At 53.3% G+C, this 23306-nt stretch overlaps 1 protein-coding gene across 4 annotated transcripts in view; it reads left to right on the top strand.

Moving 5' to 3' along the window:
• The window catches only part of LOC132382867 (sarcoplasmic/endoplasmic reticulum calcium ATPase 1), a 111617-nt gene that overhangs the window by 11289 nt on the left and 77022 nt on the right, over window positions 1-23306 (top strand). For all 4 annotated transcript variants that reach the window (XR_009508485.1, XM_059953346.1, XM_059953345.1 and 1 more), the window contains exons 5-17: window positions 307-473; window positions 3873-4170; window positions 4655-4821; window positions 5121-5209; window positions 7730-7832; window positions 8824-8955; window positions 12565-12690; window positions 13991-14209; window positions 14819-15154; window positions 15630-15850; window positions 16043-16245; window positions 20098-20183; window positions 20956-21089. Coding sequence is in view for 3 of the 4 variants with exons in the window: in XM_059953346.1 (XP_059809329.1) it covers window positions 307-473; window positions 3873-4170; window positions 4655-4821; window positions 5121-5209; window positions 7730-7832; window positions 8824-8955; window positions 12565-12690; window positions 13991-14209; window positions 14819-15154; window positions 15630-15850; window positions 16043-16245; window positions 20098-20183; window positions 20956-21089 (2281 nt within the window). In the remaining variant the exon portion in view is untranslated. The remainder of the gene's footprint in view (window positions 1-306; window positions 474-3872; window positions 4171-4654; window positions 4822-5120; window positions 5210-7729; window positions 7833-8823; window positions 8956-12564; window positions 12691-13990; window positions 14210-14818; window positions 15155-15629; window positions 15851-16042; window positions 16246-20097; window positions 20184-20955; window positions 21090-23306) is intronic.

Below are 23306 nucleotides of genomic sequence, written 5' to 3'. Positions count from 1 at the left end.
GGGTGTAAGAGAGGGAGGGATGAGGGAGAGGGTGGGGTGACAGAGACAGGGAGGGGTGTAGGAGGGGTGAGGTGCTGATGCAGGGAGGAGTGTAGGAGAGGGAGAAGTGATAGAGACAGGGAGGGGTGTAAGAGGGAGTGGGATGACAGAGGGAGGGGTGTAGAAGGGGGTGGGATGACAGAGACAGGGAGGGGTGTAAGAGAGGGAGGGGTGACAGATGCAGGAAAGAGTGTTTTGGCGATTTGGGGACATGGTGGTAGGGGATTGAGGGGATCACTAAACTCCCTCCCACCGTCCCTCCCTCAGTCGGGGACAAGGTTCCAGCTGATATCCGAATCCTGAAGATCATCTCCACCACCTTGCGCGTTGACCAATCCATTCTGACCGGCGAGTCCGTGTCTGTGATCAAGCACACAGATCCCATCCCGGACCCACGCGCTGTCAACCAGGATAAGAAGAACATGCTTTTCTCTGTGAGTTCACTCCCTGACTGGGAGTTATCAACCAAACCCACTGACCAGGAGTTTGTAAACAAAACTCACTGGCCGGAGATTTATTAACCAAACCCACTGACTGAGAGTTTATTAACCAAACTCACTGACTGGGAGTTTATAATCCAAACTCACTAGCCAGGTGTTTATTAACAAAACTCACTGACTAGGAGGTTGTTAACCATATTCACTCACTGGAAGTTTATTAACTACACCCACTGACTGGGTATTTATTAATCAAACTCACTGACTAAGGGTTTATTAACTAAACTGACTAGGTGTTTATTACCCAAACTCAATTACCGGGAGTTTATTAACCAAACTTATTGACCGGATGTTTATTAACTACACAATATGACTGGATGTTTATTAACCAAACTCACTGACAATGGGTTTAGTAACTAAACTCACTGACCAGGAGTTTATTAACCACATTCACTCACTGGAAGTTTATTAACTACACCCTTGACCAGGTGTTTATTAACTATACCCATTGACTGGGTATGTATTAACCAAACTGACTGACTGAGAGTTTATTAGCCAAATTCACTGACTGGAGGCTTATCAACCACTCTCACTAACTGGGTGTTTATTAACCATACTCACTAACTGGAAATTTATTATCCAAACTCACTGATTGGGGATTTATTAATCAGACTTACAGATTGGATGTTTATTAGCTATACCCAATGACTGGGTGTTAATTAACCAAACTCACTGATCGGGAGTTTATTAACTACACTCACTCACCGTGTGCTTATTAACTACACCCATTGACTGAGTGTTTATTAACCAAATTCACTGACCAGGGGTTTATTAATCAAACTCAGTGACCGGGTGTTTGTTAATCAAACTCACTGACCGGGTGTTTGTTAACCAAACTCACTGACTGGGAGTTTATTAACCAAACTCACTGACCGGGTGTTTATTAACCAAACTCACTGACTGGGTGTTTGTTAACCAAACTCACTGACAGGGTGTTTATTAACCAAACTCACTGACTGGGAGTTTATTAACCAAACTCACTGACCGGGTGTTTGTTAACCAAACTCAGAGACTGGGTGTTTGTTAACCAAACTCACTGACCGGGTGTTTGTTAACCAAACTCAGAGACTGGGTGTTTGTTAACCAAACTCACTGACTGGGTGTTTGTTAACCAAACTCACTGACTGGGAGTTTATTAACCAAACTCACTGACCGGGTGTTTGTTAACCAAACTCACTGACTGGGAGTTTATTAACCAAACTCACTGACAGGGTGTTTATTAACCAAACTCACTGACTGGGTGTTTGTTAACCAAACTCACTGACCGGGTGTTTGTTAACCAAACTCACTGACTGGGAGTTTATTAACCAAACTCACTGACAGGGTGTTTATTAACCAAACTCACTGACTGGGTGTTTGTTAACCAAACTCACTGACAGGGTGTTTATTAACCAAACTCACTGACTGGGAGTTTATTAACCAAACTCACTGACTGGGTGTTTGTTAACCAAACTCACTGACTGGGAGTTTATTAACCAAACTCACTGACAGGGTGTTTATTAACCAAACTCACTGACAGGGTGTTTATTAACCAAACTCAGAGACTGGGTGTTTGTTAACCAAACTCACTGACCGGGTGTTTGTTAACCAAACTCACTGACTGGGAGTTTATTAACCAAACTCACTGACAGGGTGTTTATTAACCAAACTCACTGACTGGGTGTTTGTTAACCAAACTCACTGACAGGGTGTTTATTAACCAAACTCACTGACTGGGAGTTTATTAACCAAACTCACTGACTGGGTGTTTGTTAACCAAACTCACTGACTGGGAGTTTATTAACCAAACTCACTGACAGGGTGTTTATTAACCAAACTCACTGACTGGGTGTTTATTAACCAAACTCAGAGACTGGGTGTTTGTTAACCATACTCACTGACCGGGAGTTTATTAACCAAACTCAGAGACCGGGTGTTTGTTAACCAAACTCACTGACCGGGTGTTTATTAACCAAACTCACTGACTGGGAGTTTATTAACCAAACTCAGAGACTGGGTGTTTGTTAACCAAACTCAGAGACTGGGTGTTTGTTAACCATACTCACTGACTGAGAGTTTATTAACCAAACTCAGAGACTGGGTGTTTGTTAACCAAACTCACTGACCGGGAGTTTATTAACCAAACTCACTGACCGGGAGTTTATTAACCAAACTCATTGACTGGGCGTTTACTAACCAAACTCAGAGACTGGGTGTTTGTTAATCAAACTCAGAGACCGGGTGTTTGTTAATCAAACTCAGAGACCGGGTGTTTGTTCACCAAACTCAGAGACTGGGTGTTTGTTAACCATACTCACTGACCGGGAGTTTATTAACCAAACTCAGAGAGCGGGTGTTTGTTAACCAAAATCATTGACTGGGAGTTTACTAACCAAACTCAGAGACCGGGTGTTTGTTAACCAAACTCATTGACCGGGAGTTTATTAACCAAACTCACTGACTGGGTGTTTGTTAACCAAACTCATTGACTGGGAGTTTATTAACCAACCTGACTGTCGAGTATTAATTTGTCACAACTACGGAGGATGGATGGTGAATTAGGGGGAGATGAGAGGGAGGGAGTGGAAAGGTTGTTAGGGGGAGTTAGAGAGAGGGTTGATGAGGAGGGGGGAGAGGAAGGGGCTGTGCAGAGGAGAGGGATTGGCACTGAGGAAAGAGGGAGAGGGATGGTAAGGAGAATGGGAGAGGGAGCGGTGGTGAGGAGCAATTTAATGGGAGGGGCAGTGAGGAGGGAGTTGGAGTGAGAGGTGGTGAGGAGGGATTTAGAGGGAGGAGCAGTGATAAGGCAGGGAGAGGAGGTGTGACGTAGAGGCAGGAAGTGCAATTGAAGGAAGAGATGGAGAGGAGAGAAGAGGGAGCAAGAGTGGAGTGAGTAGGTTGACAGGAGGAGAGCAGGGGTGGGAGGAGGAGAGTGAGGAAAGATGAGGAGGGGAGACCCAGTGAAGGGAAGGAACGGGAGCCTCTGAACCACCGTTCCCATCCCCTCTCCAGAGTGCATGCATCACAGCTGGCAGAGGAGAAAGAGTGGGAGGGAGTGGATGGTAGGGAAGGAGGTGAGGGGAAAGAGGAGCATGATGGCATTGGAGGAGAAGGGGAGGGGATATGGAGGTGAGGGAAGAGCACGGGAGGTGAGAGTAAGTGGGCAGGAGGAAGATGGTGTCAGGATGAGTTGTGTAAGAAGGGGGGAGCAGGGAGTGGCAGAGGAGGAGGAGATAGGGTATGCAGGAGTGGAGAGAGAGTCGGGAAGGGAAGAGGAGGAGAGGAGGGGATTTATGGGGAGGGATGGGTGGAGAGTGGTGAGAGGGAAGGAGCGCCAATCCCTGTCTCACTTCCCAGGGCACAAACATCGCGGCAGGCAAGGCAACGGGAGTGGTGGTGGCAACGGCTGTGAGCACGGAGATCGGTAAGATCCGGGACCAGATGGCAGCGACGGAGCAGGAGAAGACGCCTCTGCAACAGAAACTGGATGAGTTTGGCGAGCAGCTCTCCAAGGTCATCTCGCTCATCTGTGTGGCCGTCTGGCTCATCAACATTGGACACTTCAATGACCCCGTCCACGGTGGATCCTGGATCCGCGGTGCCGTCTACTACTTCAAGATCGCCGTGGCGCTGGCTGTGGCCGCCATCCCTGAAGGTCTGGCCACTGACTGCTAGTGTCCTGGGTCCCTGCGTCCTGTCCTTCCCCAAGTCCCTCTGTCCACTCATTGCTGGCATCCTGGGTCTCTCGTCCACTCACCCCCGTATCCCTCCTTCTGACAACGCCAAAACTTGCCCGCTGACCACTCACACTCTGCGTCCCTCCATCCACCATCCCCAAAAGATGAGCTGCTGACCACCGATGGTTGACCGTTGGCGTACCTGCGTTCCTATGAACCTCTTGGTTCCTATGTTCCACCCTTCCCTCTCCCTCTGCTCTCCCCACCCATCGACCTCCCACTCCTTCCTCATTATCCCTCCCTCTGCCTCTCTGCTCGCCACCTCTCCTTCTCCCTCCCTCCCCGTTACCCCCTCCCTCACTCCTTTCAGCCCTTCCCTCTCCTCCCCTCCTCACTGCCCCTTCTTGTCCTTTCCATGCAGACACCTGATTGTGTTCCCCTCCTGCACTTCCCAACCCCCAGGTCTCCCAGCTGTGATTACCACCTGCCTGGCCCTGGGCACACGGAGGATGGCGAAGAAGAACGCGATCGTGAGGAGCCTGCCCTCTGTCGAGACTCTGGGCTGCACCTCTGTCATCTGTTCCGACAAGACTGGCACCCTGACCACCAACCAGATGTCTGTCTGCAAGGTACAGACCACCTTTCACAACCCACCTCAGCCCCAGACTACTCCTCCCTCTTCTCTCTCCCTCCCTTTCATTCCATGCCCAGCCTTGTGGTCTTTCCAACGCCCTTTACACCTGAACAAGCAAGTTTCCTGTTGAAATTCTGATAGACACCGTCATAGAGATGGGAGGGGTTCATGTATGTTTGCGCGTGTGTGTGTGTGTGTGTGTGTGTGTGCGTGTGTATGTGTGAACCTGTCATGGTTTGATGTTCATGCCTGGAGCCTTCATCCCTCACTTTGCTCTTCCTGTTTACCTGACAGATGTTCATCATTGACAAGGTGGAGCAGGACATCTGCACTCTGAACGAGTTCTCTGTGACAGGTTCTACCTATGCCCCTGAGGGTGAAGTGTAAGTTGCTCTGTGCTTCCCCCACTGCCCCACCCTTCAGCCCACAGTGTCTGTGCTTCCCCCACTGCCCCACCCTTCAGCCCACAGTGTCTGTGCTTCCCCCACTGCCCCACCCTTCAGCCCACAGTGTCTGTGCTTCTCCCACTGCCCCACCCTTCAGCCCACAGTGTCTGTGCTTCTCCCACTGCCCCACCCTTCAGCCCACAGTGTCTGTGCTTCCCCCACTGCCCCACCCTTCAGCCCACAGTGTCTGTGCTTCTCCCACTGCCCCACCCTTCAGCCCACATCACACCCTTCAGCCCACAGTGGCTGTGCTTCCCCCATTGCCCCACCCTTCAGCCCACAGTGTCTATGCTTCCCCCATTGCCCCACCCTTCAGCCCACAGTTTCTCTGCTGACCACAATACTGAACTAGACAAAATCCCTTCTGTTTACACAAAATCCACCTCCCTCCATTCCCCACATATAAATGTGCCTCTATTCTATCCACCTCCATCACCACTCCAGGTACCCCCTGCTCTGTGTAGAAAAACATTTCCCTTGGTCCTCCCCTGATTCACCTGTTGTCAGCCGTATACACCCGGGGTTAAAGATTACAGCTGTGATATACACCAGCTGATCATACCACCTGTTCCCATGTTTCACGTGACCCTGATCGGGGTGGGGGGGGGGTGCCGATGCTACACCTCGCCCAAGGGTGACCTGCAGGCTGGCAGAGGGAAGGAGCACCTCACATCTCCTTTGGTAGAGACATATCTCCACCCTGACACCCATCTACTACACTTTTCAGTTTGTGTGGCCACTTTCAGGAATCCCAAGACCCCTCTGCTCATCAACACTGCTAAGTGTCCCAACATTTCAACACTAGGGAATAAGATACAGGTTCTATCTGTGCCTCTTGGACTCTTAAAAATCTTATAAAGTCCTAGTTTTCAGCTTTGTAAAACCCTGGTTAGATCTTTTCAGGAGCATTGTATTCACTGCAGGTAAGGTGTAGCTTTGGAGAGGTGTAGAGAGTTTACCAGGATGCCGTCTGGATTAGAGGCATGTGGAGGTTTTGGAGAGGTGTAGAGAGTTCACCAGGATGCCGTCTGGATTAGAGGCATGTGGAGGTTTTGGAGAGGTGTAGAGAGTTCACCAGGATGCTGTCTGGATTTGAGGGTGTGAGCTGGAAGGAGAGGCTGGACAAACTTGGGTTGTTTTCTCTGGAGCGACAGAGGCTGAGGGGCAATGTGATCGAGGTGTACGTTATGAACGCAGGGGAATGAGGGGAGATCTTACAGACAAAATGATGAGGGGAACAGATAGTTGCAGGCTTTCACAATTTTGAGCACTACAGACAAAATTCTGGAAGATTTCTGCAAATCAAACAGTATCTATGGAGGGAAATAGACAGTAGACTTTTCATAAGTAATAGGTGCAGGACTCAGGCATCTGCCCATCGAGCCTATTCCCCCATTCAGTAAGATCACAGCTGATCCAGCCGTGGACTCAGCTCTGCCTGCATAACTTTTTCCCATAACCTTCAATTCCCCAGCTTTGCAAAAATCTATCTAAATGTGTCTTAATTCTGTTTAATGAGTTAACCTCTACTGCGCCCCTGGGCAGAGGATTCCACAGATTCACTGCTCTCTGGGAGGCTGTGTCCCCTCGTTTTAGCCTCACCTACCAGTAGAAAGAACTTTCCTGCCTCTATCTTATCCATAACCTTCAGAATGTTTTACGTTTCTATAAGATCCCTTCTCATTCTTCTATTGCCTGAGTATAATCCCAGGTAACTCAGTCTCTCCTCATAGGCTCAGCTTCTCTGCATGGGCCGTAGCATATGTTAAACATTTCCACTCTGGGCTGAAGAGTTCTATCTACGCCTGACGTAATCTTATAAACTACTCTCTAGTCTCCCCTTAGCCTCCACTGCTCCAGAGAACAGCCTGGGTTTGTCCAGCCTCTAATCCAGGCAGCATCGTGTGAGCCTCCTGCCCCCTCCAAAGCCCCACACCCTCACTGTAATGGGCTGACCAGAATGCAATGTAATTTCCCGACTCTTGAACTCAGGCCCTCGACTAATGAAGGCAGGTGTGCCGCCTGCCTTCTGTACCACCCTGTCAACCTGCGTGGCCACCCTCAGGGAGCTGTGGACCCCGGGATCCCTCTGCTGCCAAAGATCCTGCCATTTTGAACATAGCACATCGCACAATACTATGCACTGTACTACGTCCTGAGCATAAGTGACAGGTCCTTTGGCCCATAATGTGTGTACTGAACACGATGCTGAAGTGAACTAGATCTTTTCTGCCCACTCAGTGTCCGTGTCCCTCCATTCCCTGCACATCACTGTGTCTGCCTAATGTCTCTATCGCATCTGCCTCCACCATTACCCCGGGAGTGCATTCCAGGCACCCACCAGTCTCACAGAGTCAGCCTTTGAACTTTCCCCCCTCACCTTCAATCTCTGCTCTCTGCTGCATGTTCCCAGTGGGGGCAGACGGGCCGGTTACTCAGAGAGGTGATTCTCCACAGGCTGAAGAACGAGAAGAGTGTGAGGAGTGGTCAGTACGACGGGCTGGTTGAGCTGGCAACCATCTGCTCCCTGTGTAACGACTCGTCCCTGGATTTTAACGAGGTGAGGATGAGGGAGAGGGTGGGAGGGGAGAGAGAGACAGAGGGAGGAAAGGAAGACAGGTGGAGAGGGAATGGGAGGGAGGGTCAGAGGCAGAGAGTGAGAGGAGGGAGAGAGCAGGAAGAGGAGTGGAGAGAATGAGCAGAGAAGTGGAGGAGAGGGAGGAAGAGCTAGGTGGAGGAAATGGAGTTAGGGAAGGGGAAGGAGAGAAGAGAAGGGATCATGGCAGATGGAAGTTTAAGAGGAAGTTAGATATGGTCCTTGTGGCTAAAGGGATCGGGAGTATGGAGAGAAAGCAGGTACAGGGTTCTGAGTTGGATGATCAGCCATGATCATACTGAATGGCCGTGCAGGCTCGAAGGGCCGAATAGCCTACTCCCACACTTATTTTCTATGTTTCAATTAACAGATTGAGGGAGAGGGCAGGTAAAATGGAAGATGAAGGAAAGTAGGAGAGGGAGTGAGGGGAGAAAGGTAGGAGAGGGAGTGAGAGGGGAGGAAAGTAGGAGAGGGAGTGAGAGGGGAGAAAGGTAGGAGAGAGAGTGAGGGGGAGGAAAGTAGGAGAGGGAGTGAGAGGGGAGAAAGGGCAGAGACGAAGAAGAGAGAGATGAGGAGAGGAGCAAGGTGGAGGGAAGAGATGATAGATGTGGGAGGGGGAGGGGGCAAATGGTAGGGAAGGGTGAGGGTGCTGGTTGGAGAAGGGGAGACAGAGAGGGTGGGAGGGGAGGAGGATGGCATGGCAGGTAATGAAGGTTGAGTGTAGGTGAGAGGAGGGGAGGGATGAGGGGTTGGAGATGGGAGAGGAACAGTAGTACTGCAAGAGGTAGGTGAGGAAGGTGGAGAGTGGATGGGGGAAAGGGGAGAGGAAGGTGAGCGGATGGGGTGGGAAGCCAAGCAGGAGGAGATGTAGGAGCTGAGAGACAGAGGTGGAGTGTTCTTGGACATGGGCAAGGTTCCCACTGATGCCCTCCCCCCGTTCCTCCCCCGACTGCAGGCCAAAGGGATCTATGAGAAGGTGGGTGAGGCGACAGAGACAGCGCTGGTGTGTCTGGTGGAGAAAATGAACGTGTTCAACACTGAAGTTCGCAGCATGTCCAAGGTGGAGAGAGCTAATGCCTGCAACTCGGTGAGTGCCCTCGTTCCCTTGCCTCCTCCACCCTGCCCTCCCTCTTCCACACTCCCTCCTCCACCCCGCCCTCACTCTGCCACCCTCCTCCACCCTGCCCTCCCTCTTCCACACTCCCTCCTCCACCCCGCCCTCACTCTGCCACCCTCCTCCACCCCGCCCTCCCTCTTCCACACTCCCTCCTCCACCCTGCCCTCACTCTGCCACACTCCCTCCTCCACCCTGCCCTCACTCTGCCACACTCCTCCACCCCGCCCTCCCTCCTCCACCCTGCCACCCTCCTCCACCCTGCCCTCACTCTTCCACACTCCCTCCTCCACCCTGCCACCCTCCTCCACCCTGCCCTCACTCTGCCACCCTCCCTCCTCCACCCTGCCCTCACTCTGCCACCCTCCCTCCTCCACCCCGCCCTCCCTCTGCCACACTCCCTCCTCCACCCCGCCCTCCCTCTTCCACACTCCCTCCTCCACCCTGCCCTCACTCTTCCACACTCCCTCCTCCACCCTGCCCTCACTCTGCCACACTCCCTCCTCCACCCTGCCCTCACTCTGCCACACTCCCTCCTCCACCCTGCCCTCACTCTGCCACACTCCCTCCTCCACCCTGCCCTCACTCTGCCACACTCCCTCCTCCACCCTGCCCTCACTCTGCCACACTCCCTCCTCCACCCTGCCCTCACTCTGCCACACTCCCTCCTCCACCCTGCCCTCACTCTGCCACACTCCCTCCTCCACCCTGCCCTCACTCTGCCACACTCCCTCCTCCACCCTGCCCTCACTCTGCCACACTCCCTCCTCCACCCCGCCCTCACTCTTCCACACTCCCTCCTCCACCCTGCCCTCACTCTGCCACACTCCCTCCTCCACCCTGCCCTCACTCTGCCACCCTCCTCCACCCCGCCCTCACTCTGCCACACTCCCTCCTCCACCCTGCCCTCACTCTGCCACCCTCCTCCACCCTGCCCTCACTCTGCCACACTCCCTCCTCCACCCTGCCCTCACTCTGCCACACTCCCTCCTCCACCCTGCCCTCACTCTGCCACCCTCCTCCCTGCCCTCACTCTGCCACACTCCCTCCTCCACCCTGCCCTCACTCTGCCACACTCCCTCCTCCACCCTGCCCTCACTCTGCCACCCTCCTCCACCCCGCCCTCACTCTTCCACACTCCCTCCTCCACCCCGCCCTCGCTCTGCCACACTCCCTCCTCCACCCTGCCCTCACTCTGCCACCCTCCTCCACCCTGCCCTCCCTCTTCCACACTCCCTCCTCCGCCCCGCCCTCCCTCTTCCACACTCCCTCCTCCACCCTGCCCTCACTCTTCCACACTCCCTCCTCCACCCCGCCCTCACTCTGCCACCCTCCTCCACCCCGCCCTCACTCTTCCACACTCCCTCCTCCACCCTGCCCTCACTCTGCCACACTCCCTCCTCCACCCTGCCCTCACTCTGCCACCCTCCTCCACCCCGCCCTCCCTCTTCCACACTCCCTCCTCCACCCCGCCCTCACTCTGCCACCCTCCTCCACCCCGCCCTCACTCTTCCACACTCCCTCCTCCACCCTGCCCTCACTCTGCCACACTCCCTCCTCCACCCTGCCCTCACTCTGCCACCCTCCTCCACCCCGCCCTCCCTCTTCCACACTCCCTCCTCCACCCCGCCCTCACTCTGCCACACTCCCTCCTCCACCCCGCCCTCACTCTGCCACACTCCCTCCTCCACCCCGCCCTCACTCTGCCACACTCCCTCCTCCACCCCGCCCTCACTCTGCCACACTCCCTCCTCCACCCCGCCCTCACTCTGCCACACTCCCTCCTCCACCCTGCCCTCACTCTGCCACCCTCCTCCACCCCGCCCTCCCTCTTCCACACTCCCTCCTCCACCCCGCCCTCACTCTTCCACACTCCCTCCTCCACCCTGCCCTCACTCTGCCACACTCCCTCCTCCACCCCGCCCTCCCTCTGCCACACTCCCTCCTCCACCCTGCCCTCACTCTGCCACACTCCCTCCTCCACCCTGCCCTCACTCTGCCACCCTCCTCCACCCCGCCCTCCCTCTTCCACACTCCCTCCTCCACCCCGCCCTCACTCTTCCACACTCCCTCCTCCACCCTGCCCTCACTCTGCCACACTCCCTCCTCCACCCTGCCCTCACTCTGCCACTCTCCTCCACCCCGCCCTCCCTCTTCCACACTCCCTCCTCCACCCCGCCCTCACTCTGCCACCCTCCTCCACCCCGCCCTCCCTCTTCCACACTCCCTCCTCCACCCTGCCCTCACTCTTCCACACTCCCTCCTCCACCCTGCCCTCACTCTGCCACACTCCCTCCTCCACCCCGCCCTCCCTCTTCCACTCTCCTTCTCCCTCTTCCACCCCGCCCTCCCACTCTCCCTCCTCCTCCCTCCTCCATCCCTGCCCTCACTCTGCCACTCTCCTTCCTCCCTCCTCCACCCCTATCTCCCTCTTCCACTCTCCTTCTCCCTCCTCCACCCCACCCTCCCTCTTTCACACTCCCTCCTCCACCCCATCCTCCCTCTTCCAATCTCCTTCCTCCCTCCTCCACCCCGCCCTCCCTCTTCCACTCACCCTTAGCCACCCCACTCCTCCTCTTCCTCTCACCCTTCCTTCTCCACACCTCCCCTAACCCTTCTGTCCTCTTTCTACCTCCCCTTTCCCCCTTTGAACCCCACCCCCTTCTTACAACCCAGAGAACCACTTTTGCCCTGAGGATTCCCCAGGCTTGGACCCTGGAAGGGTGAGAGTTCTGGCTGTTGTCACCACCTCTCCTTACTGGCTTGAAGAGAATGGGAGAGGGTCAATACTTACCACAAGACCCCACAAAGGCCAGCTGACTATTCAGGGAAGGAGGCAGGGTGATGTTAGAATTAAATCACTGGTGAGGGACGAGTCTGTTCATAATGAGTTTCACTCTCTCTCACCATATCTCTCTCCCTCCCTTGTCACCCCTTCCTCTCACTCCCTGACCTCTCTGTCTCCTGCTCTCTGTCTTCTCTCTATCTCCCTCTCTCTCCCCTCCCTCTCTCCCTCACTCTCTCTCCCCTCCCTCTCTCTCCCCCACTCTCTCTCCTCCTCTCTCATCCCTCCTCTTTCCCACTCTCTCCCCTCTCGTCCCCCTCTACCACCTCTCTTCCCTCCCCTTCTATCTACTCAACTCTCTATCAACCCCTCTCTCACCCTCCCCCCTCTCTTCCCCATCTCTCTTTCCCTCTCACCCTTCTCTCTCTCGCCCTCTCTCTCTCCACACTCCTACCCATGCTCTCCCACTCCTCTCCTCTCTACCTCCTCTCTCCCCTTTCGCCCTCTTCCATCTCTCTCTCCCCCTCTCTCTTCCCCCACTCCTCTCTCCCCATACTCCACATCTCACCCCATCTCTTTTCATACTCTCCCACTCTCTCTACTCTTTCTCCCCCTTCTCTCCCCTCTGTCTCCTCTCACCGCTCTTTCCCCTTTCTCTCCTTTTCTCCCCATTCCCCTCTCTCATTCCCTCTCTTTCTCTCCCCCTCGCTTCCCTTCTCTCTACCTCCCCCACAATCTCTTCCCCCCCCCATCACTCACCCCTCCTCTATCCCCTCGCTCTCCCCTTGCCCTCACAGGTTATTAAGCAGCTCATGAGGAAGGAGTTCACACTGGAATTCTCTCGGGATCGGAAGTCCATGTCGGTGTACTGCAGCCCAGCCAAGGCCTCTCGTGCTGCTGTTGGGAACAAGATGTTCATCAAGGTACAACTTCACCAATCCCTCCCCGTTCACCTGGGATCTCCCTTGGCATCCAGGGAGGGAGGGAAGGCTGCAGAGAAAAGAGGAAAAGACAGAGGTTTAGAGGAAGAGAGAGGGAGGAATGGAGAAGGGAAGGAGGGAGAGAAGGAGACAGAGGTGGAGTGAGAGTAGGATGGAGGGTCAGAAGGAGAGAAGGAAGGAGGGTAGGGAGGGAGGGAGAGGGGGTAGGGACAGAGGGAGAGAGGGTAGGGAGGGAGATAGAGAGAGAAGGGAGTGAGGTAGAAATGGACAGAGGCACAGAAAGAGAGAGGGAGGGAGGCAGAGAAGGGAGGGAGAGAGAGGGGTAGGGAGACAGAGAGGGGGAGTGGGGGGAGAGAGGGGTAGATAGAGATGGAGGGGAGATAGAAGTGGAGGGGAGAGAGGTGGGAGAGAGAAGGGGAAAGAGAGCGGAGAGGCCGGGAAAGAGGAAGGATGAGAGAGGTGAAAGAGGGAGAAAAAGGCAGAGAGAGACGGGGAGAGGGGGGTGGGGAGAGAGGGTGGAGAAGAGGGAGGAGAGAGAGAGAGGGGGAGGGGAGAGAGAGTGAGGAGATAGAGATGGGAAGATAGAGAAGGGGTGACAGGGAGAGAGTTTGGAAGAGTTAAAGCAATAGAGGACAGGAATTTAACCAGCACCCCCGGTCAGATCGAACCACAGTCCCTCCAGATTGTCGTCCTAAACCCAATCCTGATTCCAGTGGGAATCCCAGAGTGATTCCAGACCCAATCCACTCCAAATCCTGCTCCCAATCCCAGTTTGTATCCGGTTCTCAGTTTCGATCCTACTCTGATTCCTGACTCCAATCCCGATCACGACAACATTCCCAATCCTAATCCCAATCACAATTCAAATCCTGATCCAGGTCCCCATCCTGATTCTATCATGATTCCAGTCCTAAACCTTAACCATCCGGACCCATGTCACAATCCAAATCCCATACCAGATTCTCATCCTGATCCAGATCCCACTCCCAATCCCAATCCTGAATCCAATTACAGTCTCAATCCCATCTCGGTCTCAATCAGTCCATCCTGATCTCCATGCTGATCCCAATCTAGTCTAATACTTCCTTACCCACCTGGTTCCTGTACATTCTGAGACCTGGTCCCAATCCCCGTCCCACTCCCAACCCCAGACGGGTAACTCTCTTCCTTTTGGCCCAACCTGACTAACCTCACCCTGCACTCTCCTATTTTATCTCACCTTCTCTCTGGCCTCTCTCCCTGTCTATAATCTCTTCCCTCTCTCTCTCTCTCTCCCCACCAGGGTGCACCCGAGGGTGTGATTGACAGGTGTAACTACGTGCGTGTCGGGACCACCCGCGTGCCACTCACCGCCAACATCAAGGACAAGGTGATGTCTGTGATCAAGGAGTGGGGCACGGGCAGGGACACTCTGCGGTGTCTTGCCCTGGCAACCCGCGACACCCCTCCCAAGAGGGAGGAGATGAACCTTGAGGACTCCACCAAGTTCAGTGACTATGAGGTACAAACAACCATGTGTGGGGGTGGGAGGAGTGTGGGAGCCATTCTGTAACCACAAAATGTGGTTTGAGACCTTGGCATCAGCACCATATGTTTGGAAAGTTCCTTCTGTTCTCCAGCACTTGCTAAAGCCCTTTCATTCATGTGAAAGTCCTGCCTTGCCTTGTCTTCCTGAAATGCAACACCTCGCACTTACCCAAATTAACCTCCATTTGTCATTTTTTGGCTGACTTGATGATTAATGTCTCCCTGTAAATCCAGATAACCATCATCACTCTGTGCTCCTCATGGTCCCATGTTTTACATTGTGTCCATTCTCTGTTCTACCCTGTAGGTTGCCCGTACTCTGCCCTACGTTCTGTTTTCCCGTTCTCTGTCCTACGTTCCACAAGGTTCTTTGTTCTACGTTCTATGTTGTCCATTCTACATTTTCTCCTATGCCTTGCCCATTCTCCATCTTCTGTTAGATATTGTTCATTTTATCTTCTACCTTGCATGTTGCTCATTCTGACCCACGTTCCAATTGTCCTTGGTCACTTATTCCATGCTCTCTGTTCTCCATCCTATATTTCACATCTGCTGATGCTCCCCTCTCCTCCTCCTGCTGCAGAGTGACCTGACTTTCGTGGGGGTGGTGGGCATGCTGGACCCCCCACGCAAGGAGGTGATTGGTTCCATTCAGCTGTGCCGCGAGGCGGGCATCAGAGTCATCATGATCACGGGCGACAACAAGGGCACGGCCGTGGCCATCTGCCGTCGCATCGGCATCTTCGGTGAGGATGAAGAGGTGATCGGCCGCGCCTTCACTGGACGCGAGTTTGACGACCTCCCGGCAGTAGAGCAGCGTGAGGCTTGCAGCAAAGCCAGCTGTTTCGCTCGTGTTGAGCCCGCACACAAGTCCAAGATCGTGGAGTACTTGCAATCGTTTGATGAGATCACCGCTATGGTGAGCGGTAGGGGAGAGCGGGGGAAAGACGGGGGGGGGTGTGAGAGAGGATTGAGTGAGTGGAGGAGATGGAGTAGGAGTGTGACAGAGTGAGAGGGAAAGTATTGAGGGGAGAGAGGGAGAGACAGGGTAGAGTGAAGGAGATAGAGGGGAGGGGATGAAGAGAGGGAGGGTGGAGGGATGGTGGGGAAGTGGGAGGGGTGAGAGGACAGAGAGATGGAAGGAGAGAGGACAGAGAGAGAGGTGGATAGAGAGAGGGGAGAGAGATGGGTAGATAGTGAGGGGAGAGAGAGGGGAGGATAGAGGGAGAGGGGTCAATGGAGGAGGTAGAGAGTTAGAGTTAGGAACAAGGAGGGGAGACAGAGAGGTGAAGAGTAATAGGGGGAGAGAGATGGGATGCTGTTCCTTGGCAAGAGGGGGTAATATGAGGTTGGGGAGAGTGATCCTCCTGCTGATGGGACCCTTCTCTCCACAGACGGGAGACGGTGTGAATGACGCCCCGGCACTGAAGAAAGCCGAGATTGGAATTGCCATGGGTTCAGGCACAGCCGTGGCCAAGAGCGCCTCGGAGATGGTCCTGGCTGATGACAACTTCTCCAGTATCGTGTCGGCCGTGGAGGAGGGCAGAGCTATCTACAACAACATGAAACAGTTCATTCGATACCTCATCTCCTCCAATGTGGGCGAGGTCGTCTGGTGAGTGGGATCAGCCTGTGTACAGTTCCCACACCCCCCTCCATCTCTGAGTCTATCAGCCCGTCCCCTTGGCCCCCTATCTCTGAAACATTCCTAACTGAATACTTCAGCCTCTTTACTCCCTAGCATTCCATCTCCGACACCCCCTTCCTCTCTCTCTGCCCACACTTACCCTCTCCTCCCCATTCTCAGTATCTTCCTGACGGCAGCTCTGGGACTGCCCGAGGCGCTGATCCCGGTGCAGCTGCTGTGGGTGAACCTGGTGACGGACGGACTGCCGGCCACCGCCCTCGGGTTCAACCCCCCCGACCTGGACATCATGAACCGGCACCCGCGTAGTCCCAAGGAGCCTCTGATCAGCGGCTGGCTCTTCTTCCGCTACATGGCCATCGGAGGTGAGTCTGGGAGGAGAGAAGGGGAGTGAGAGAGGGGTGTGGAGAGAGAGGGGAACAGGTGAGGTGGGAGAGAGGTATGGGGAGAGAGAGGATGGGAAATAGAGAGGTGGGAGGACGGGTGAGGAAATAGAGAGGTGGGAGGACGGGTGAGGAAATAGAGAGGTGGGGAGAGCAGTGCAGAGGTAGGGATGTGGGAGACAGAGGGATATGGAGATAGAGGTGAGGGGAGAGAGAGGTGGGTGGCAGAGACAGTGATGAGAGAAGTATCATGAGCAGTGCAAGATGGGGAGGGGCGAGGAGAGAGGGAAAGGGTGCAGGGTGCACTGGGTGGTGGGTAGGGGAGGGAGACGAGTGGAGAATCAGTATGGGGATACACTGATGTCCACAGGCCCTACTGTTCACTGTGTCCCTCGGATAGTCCTGTCATCCTTGGGCACTCCTGGATATGAGGCCACACAATCTGGATGACACCTGTAAATGTCAGAATCTATACCTAAGGTGAACGCATATGTGTACTTCACACCTGTGTACTGTACACACTCACACACCTGTGTATTGTACACACTCACAACTGTGTACAGTAGACACTCACACACCTGTGTACTGTACACACTCACACACTCCTGTGTACTGTACACACACACTCACACCTGTGTACTGTACACACTCACACACTCCTGTGTACTGTACACACACACACACCTGTGTACTGTACACACACACACACCTGTGTACAGTAGACACTCACACACCTGTGTATTGTACACACTCACACACTTCTGTGTATTGTACACACTCACACACCTGTGTACAGTAGACACTCACTCACCTCTGTACTGTACACACTCACACCTGTGTACTGTAGACACTCACTCACCTCTGTACTGTACACACTCACACACCTGTGTACTGTACACACTCACACACCTGTGTACTGTACACACTCACACACCTGTGTACGGTAGACACTCACACACCTGTGTACTGTACACACTCACACACCTGTGTACTGTACACACTCACACACTCCTGTGTACTGTACACACTCACACACCTGTGTACTGTACACACTCACACACCTGTGTACTGTACACACTCACACCTGTGTACGGTAGACACTCACTCACCTCTGTACTGTACACACTCACACACCTGTGTACTGTACACACTCACACACCTGTGTACAGTACACACTCACTCACCTCTGTACTGTACACACTCACACCTGTGTACAGTAGACACTCACTCACCTCTGTACTGTACACACTCACACACCTGTGTACTGTACACACTCACACACCTGTGTACTGTACACACTCACACACCTCTGTACTGTAGACACTCACACACCTCTGTACTGTACACACTCACACACCTGTGTACTGTACACACTCACACCTGTGTACTGTAGACACTCACTCACCTCTGTACTGTACACACACACACACCTGTGTACTGTACACACACACACACTTCTGTGTATTGTACACACTCACACCTGTGTACAGTAGACACTCACTCACCTCTGTACTGTACACACTCACACACTCCTGTGTACTGTACACACTCACACACCTGTGTACTGTACACACTCACTCACCTGTGTACTGTACACACTCACACACTCCTGTGTACTGTACACACTCACACACCTGTGTACTGTACACACTCACACACCTGTGTACAGTAGACACTCACTCACCTCTGTACTGTACACACTCACACACCTGTGTACTGTACACACTCACACACCTGTGTACTGTACACACTCACACACTCCTGTGTACTGTACACACTCACACACCTGTGTACTGTACACACTCACACACCTGTGTACTGTACACACTCACACCTGTGTACGGTAGACACTCACTCACCTCTGTACTGTACACACTCACACACCTGTGTACTGTACACACTCACACACCTGTGTACTGTACACACTCACACCTGTGTACGGTAGACACTCACTCACCTGTGTACTGTACACACTCACACCTGTGTACGGTAGACACTCACTCACCTGTGTACTGTACACACTCACACCTGTGTACTGTACACACTCACACACCTCTGTACTGTACACACTCACACACCTGTGTACGGTACACACTCACACCTGTGTACGGTAGACACTCACTCACCTCTGTACTGTACACACTCACACACCTGTGTACTGTACACACTCACACCTGTGTACAGTAGACACTCACTCACCTCTGTACTGTACACACTCACACACCTGTGTACGGTAGACACTCACACACCTCTGTACGGTAGACACTCACACACCTGTGTACTGTACACAGTCACACCTGTGTACTGTAGAACTCACTCACCTCTGTACTGTACACACTCACACACCTGTGTACTGTAGACACTCACTCACCTCTGTACTGTACACACTCACACACCTGTGTACGATAGACACTCACACACCTGTGTACGGTAGACACTCACACACCTCTGTACGGTAGACACTCACACACCTGTGTACTGTACACACTCACACCTGTGTACTGTAGAACTCACTCACCTCTGTACTGTACACACTCACACACCTGTGTACTGTACACACTCACACCTGTGTACTGTAGAACTCACACACCTCTGTACTGTACACACTCTCACACCTGTGTACGGTAGACACTCACACACCTGTGTACTGTACACACTCACACCTGTGTACTGTAGAACTCACTCACCTCTGTACTGTACACACTCACACACCTGTGTACTGTACACACTCACACACTCCTGTGTATTGTACACACTCACACCTGTACGGTAGACACACACACACACACACACCTGTGTATTGTACACACTCACACACCTGTGTACTGTAGACACTCACTCACCTCTGTACTGTACACACTCACACACCTGTGTATTGTACACACTCACACCTGTACGGTAGACACACACACACACACACACCTGTGTACTGTACACACTCACACACCTGTGTACTGTAGACACTCACTCACCTCTGTACTGTACACACTCACACACCTGTGTACTGTACACACTCACACACCTGTGTACGGTAGACACTCACACACCTGTGTACTGTACACACTCACACACCTGTGTACGGTAGACACTCACACACCTGTGTACTGTACACACTCACACACCTGTGTACGGTAGACACTCACACACCTGTGTACTGTACACACTCACACCTGTGTACGGTAGACACTCACACCTGTGTACGGTAGACACTCACACACCTGTGTACTGTACACACTCACACACTCCTGTGTATTGTACACACTCACACCTGTACGGTAGACACACACACACACACACACCTGTGTATTGTACATACTCACACACCTGTGTACTGTAGACACTCACTCACCTCTGTACTGTACACACTCACACACCTGTGTACTGTACACACTCACTCACCTCTGTACTGTACACACTCACACACCTGTGTACGGTAGACGCTCGCACACTCCTGTGTATTGTACACACACACCTGTGTACGGTAGACACTCACAGACTTGTGTACTGTACTCTCTCACACACCTGTGTACGGTAGACACACACACCTGTGTACTGTACTCTCTCACACACCTGTGTACAGTAGACAATCTCACACACCTGTATACTGTAGACACTCACACACCTCTGTATTGTACACACCCACACCTACTTGTGTACTGCAGACCTCAATATACATCTGTGTACTGTATCACACTGACATACACCTGTGTGCCTCACCCTCCCACAGACACACACATTTACACAGCTGACATGCACTAACCCATCTTCCTCGAGGCTCTGAAGGATGGTAGAGCACACGATTAGACTGACACGTTGCTTCTCTCTCCACCCCAGGGTATGTCGGCTGTGCCACCGTTGGAGCAGCTGCCTGGTGGTTCCTTTATGCTGAAGATGGACCACAGGTGACTTATCACCAGCTGGTGAGTGTCCGGATCCTTCTAGCACACATCCTCCCCAACACCCCTTCTCAACCTCCATAACCCCATTGCTCTGACCCCGGGAGTGTGTGATGGGATGGTGTGGAGGGAGATTCACTCTGTGTCTGACCCCGGGAGTGTGTGATGGGACGGTGTGGAGGGAGATTCACTCTGTGTCTGACCCCGGGAGTGTGTGATGGGACGGTGTGGAGGGAGATTCACTCTGTGTCTGACCCCGGGAGTGTGTGATGGGACGGTGTGGAGGGAGATTCACTCTGTGTCTGACCCGGGGAGTGTGTGATGGTGTAGAGGGAGTTTCACTCTGTGTCTGACCACGGGAATGTGTGATGGGACGGTGTGGAGGGAGATTCACTCTGTGTCTGACCCCGGGAATGTGTGATGGGACGGTGTGGAGGGAGTTTCACTCTGTGTCTGACCCTGGGAGTGTGTAATGGGACAATGTGGAGGGAGTTTCACTCTGTGTCTGACCCCGGGAGTGTGTGATGGGACGGTATGGAGGGAGATTCACTCTGTGTCTGACCCCGGGAGTGTGTGATGGGACGGTGTGGAGGGAGATTCACTCTGTGTCTGACCCCGGGTGTGTGATGGGACGGTGTGGAGGGAGATTCACTCTGTGTCTGACCCCGGGAATGTGTGATGGGACGGTGTGGAGGGAGTTTCACTCTGTGTCTGACCTTTGTTTTAACCCCTGTATGAGTTCACTATACCTGACCCCTGAGTCTGACATCTGTGCTGGAACTTTCTGTTTCCCCAGTCCCACTTCATGCAGTGCACGGAGGAAAACCCGGATTTCGAGGGGATCGACTGCGAAGTGTTTGAGGCCTCAGAACCCATGACAATGGCCTTGTCGGTGTTAGTGACCATCGAAATGAGCAATGCCTTGAACAGGTCAGTCACTGGCAGAATGGACAAACCCAACCAGGCCTGTCGCTCTCCCTCTGTCCACCCTTCAGCAACATTGAGCATCTGTGTCACTGTCACAACCCCGAAGTGTGTGAAGTGAAGTTGGAAGTTCGAACTGGAAGGCAGTATAAAGGATTATTGGCAGCATTCAACAATGTTGAGGAACAGAGGGAACTTGGGTTCCACATCCATTGATTCCTCAAGGATGGTTAAGAAGGCGTTTGGTGTGCTGATCTTCATTAGTCAGGGGACTGAGTTCAAGAGCTGTGAGGTAATGCATCAGCTCAATAAAACCTCATTAGATCACACTTGGAATATTGTGTTCTGTTCTGGTCACCTCATTATAGGGAGGATACAGAAGCTATAGTGAGAGTGCAGAGGAGATTCACCAGGATGCGGCCTGGACTAGAGAGGGTGCAGAGGAGATTCACCAGGATGCTGTCTGGACTAGAGAGGGTGCAGAGGAGATTCACCAGGATGCTGCCTGGATTGGAGAGGGTGCAGAGGAGATTCACTAGGATGCTGCCTGAATTAGAGAGGGTGCAGAGGAGATTTACCAGGATGCTGTCTGGACTAGAGAGGGTGCAGAGGAGATTCACCAGGATGCTGTCTGGACTAGAGAGGGTGCAGAGGAGATTCATCAGGATTCTGTCTGGATTGGAGAGGGTGCAGAGGAGATTTACCAGGATGCTGTCTGGACTAGAGAGGGTGCAGAGGAGATTCACCAGGATGCTGTCTGGACTAGAGAGGGTGCAGAGGAGATTCATCAGGATTCTGTCTGGATTGGAGAGGGTGCAGAGGAGATTTACCAGGATGCTGTCTGGATTGGAGAGGGTGCAGAGGAGATTCACCAGGATGCTGTCTGGACTAGAGAGGTTGCAGAGGAGATTCACCAGGATGCTGTCTGGACTAGAGAGGGTGCAGAGGAGATTCACCAGAGTGCTGCCTGGATTGGAGAGGGTGCAGAGGAGATTCACCAGGATGCTGTCTGGATTAAAGAGGGTGCAGAGGAGATTGACCGGGATGCTGCCTGGATTAGAGTGGGTGCTGAGGAGATTCACCAGGATGCTGCCTGGATTAGAGAGGGTGCAGAGGAGATTCACCAGGATACTGCCTGGATTAGAGAGGGTGCAGAGGAGATTCACCAGGATGCTGCCTGGATTAGAGAGGTTGCAGAGGAGATTCATCAGGATGCTGCCTGGATTAGAGAGGGTGCAGAGGAGATTCATCAGGATGCTGCCTGGATTGGAGAGGGTGCAGAGGAGATTCATCAGGATGCTGCCTGGACTAGAGAGGTTGCAGAGGAGATTCATCAGGATGCTGCCTGGATTGGAGAGGGTGCAGAGGAGATTTACCAGGATGCTGTCTGGACTAGAGAGGGTGCAGAGGAGATTCACCAGGATGCTGTCTGGACTAGAGAGGGTGCAGAGGAGATTCACCAGAGTGCTGCCTGGATTGGAGAGGGTGCAGAGGAGATTCACCAGGATGCTGTCTGGATTAAAGAGGGTGCAGAGGAGATTGACCGGGATGCTGCCTGGATTAGAGTGGGTGCTGAGGAGATTCACCAGGATGCTGCCTGGATTAGAGAGGGTGCAGAGGAGATTGACCGGGATGCTGCCTGGATTAGAGTGGGTGCTGAGGAGATTCACCAGGATGCTGCCTGGATTAGAGAGGGTGCAGAGGAGATTCACTAGGATGCTGCCTGGACTAGAGAGGGTGCAGAGGAGATTCACCAGGATGCTGCCTGGACTAGAGAGGGTGCAGAGGAGATTCACCAGGATGCTGCCTGTATTAGAGAGGGTGCAGATGAGATTCACCAGGATACTGCCTGGATTAGAGAGGGTGCAGAGGAGATTCACCAGGATGCTGCCTGGATTAGAGAGGTTGCAGAGGAGATTCATCAGGATGCTGCCTGGATTGGAGAGGGTGCAGAGGAGATTTACCAGGATGCTGTCTGGACTAGAGAGGGTGCAGAGGAGATTCATCAGGATGCTGCCTGGATTGGAGAGGGTGCAGAGGAGATTCACCAGGATACTGCCTGGATTAGAGAGGGTGCAGAGGAGATTCACCAGGATGCTGACTGGATTAGAGAGGTTGCAGAGGAGATTCATCAGGATGCTGCCTGGATTGGAGAGGGTGCAGAGGAGATTTACCAGTATGCTGCCTGGATTAGAGAGGGTGCAGAGGAGATTTACCAGGATG

The sequence above is a fragment of the Hypanus sabinus genome, chromosome 29 (genome assembly GCF_030144855.1).
Source record: "Hypanus sabinus isolate sHypSab1 chromosome 29, sHypSab1.hap1, whole genome shotgun sequence".
Taxonomy (NCBI): Eukaryota; Metazoa; Chordata; class Chondrichthyes; order Myliobatiformes; family Dasyatidae; genus Hypanus; species Hypanus sabinus.
The sequence above is the reverse complement of the archived record's forward strand: the minus strand, read 5'-3'. Positions and strand labels throughout refer to the sequence as shown.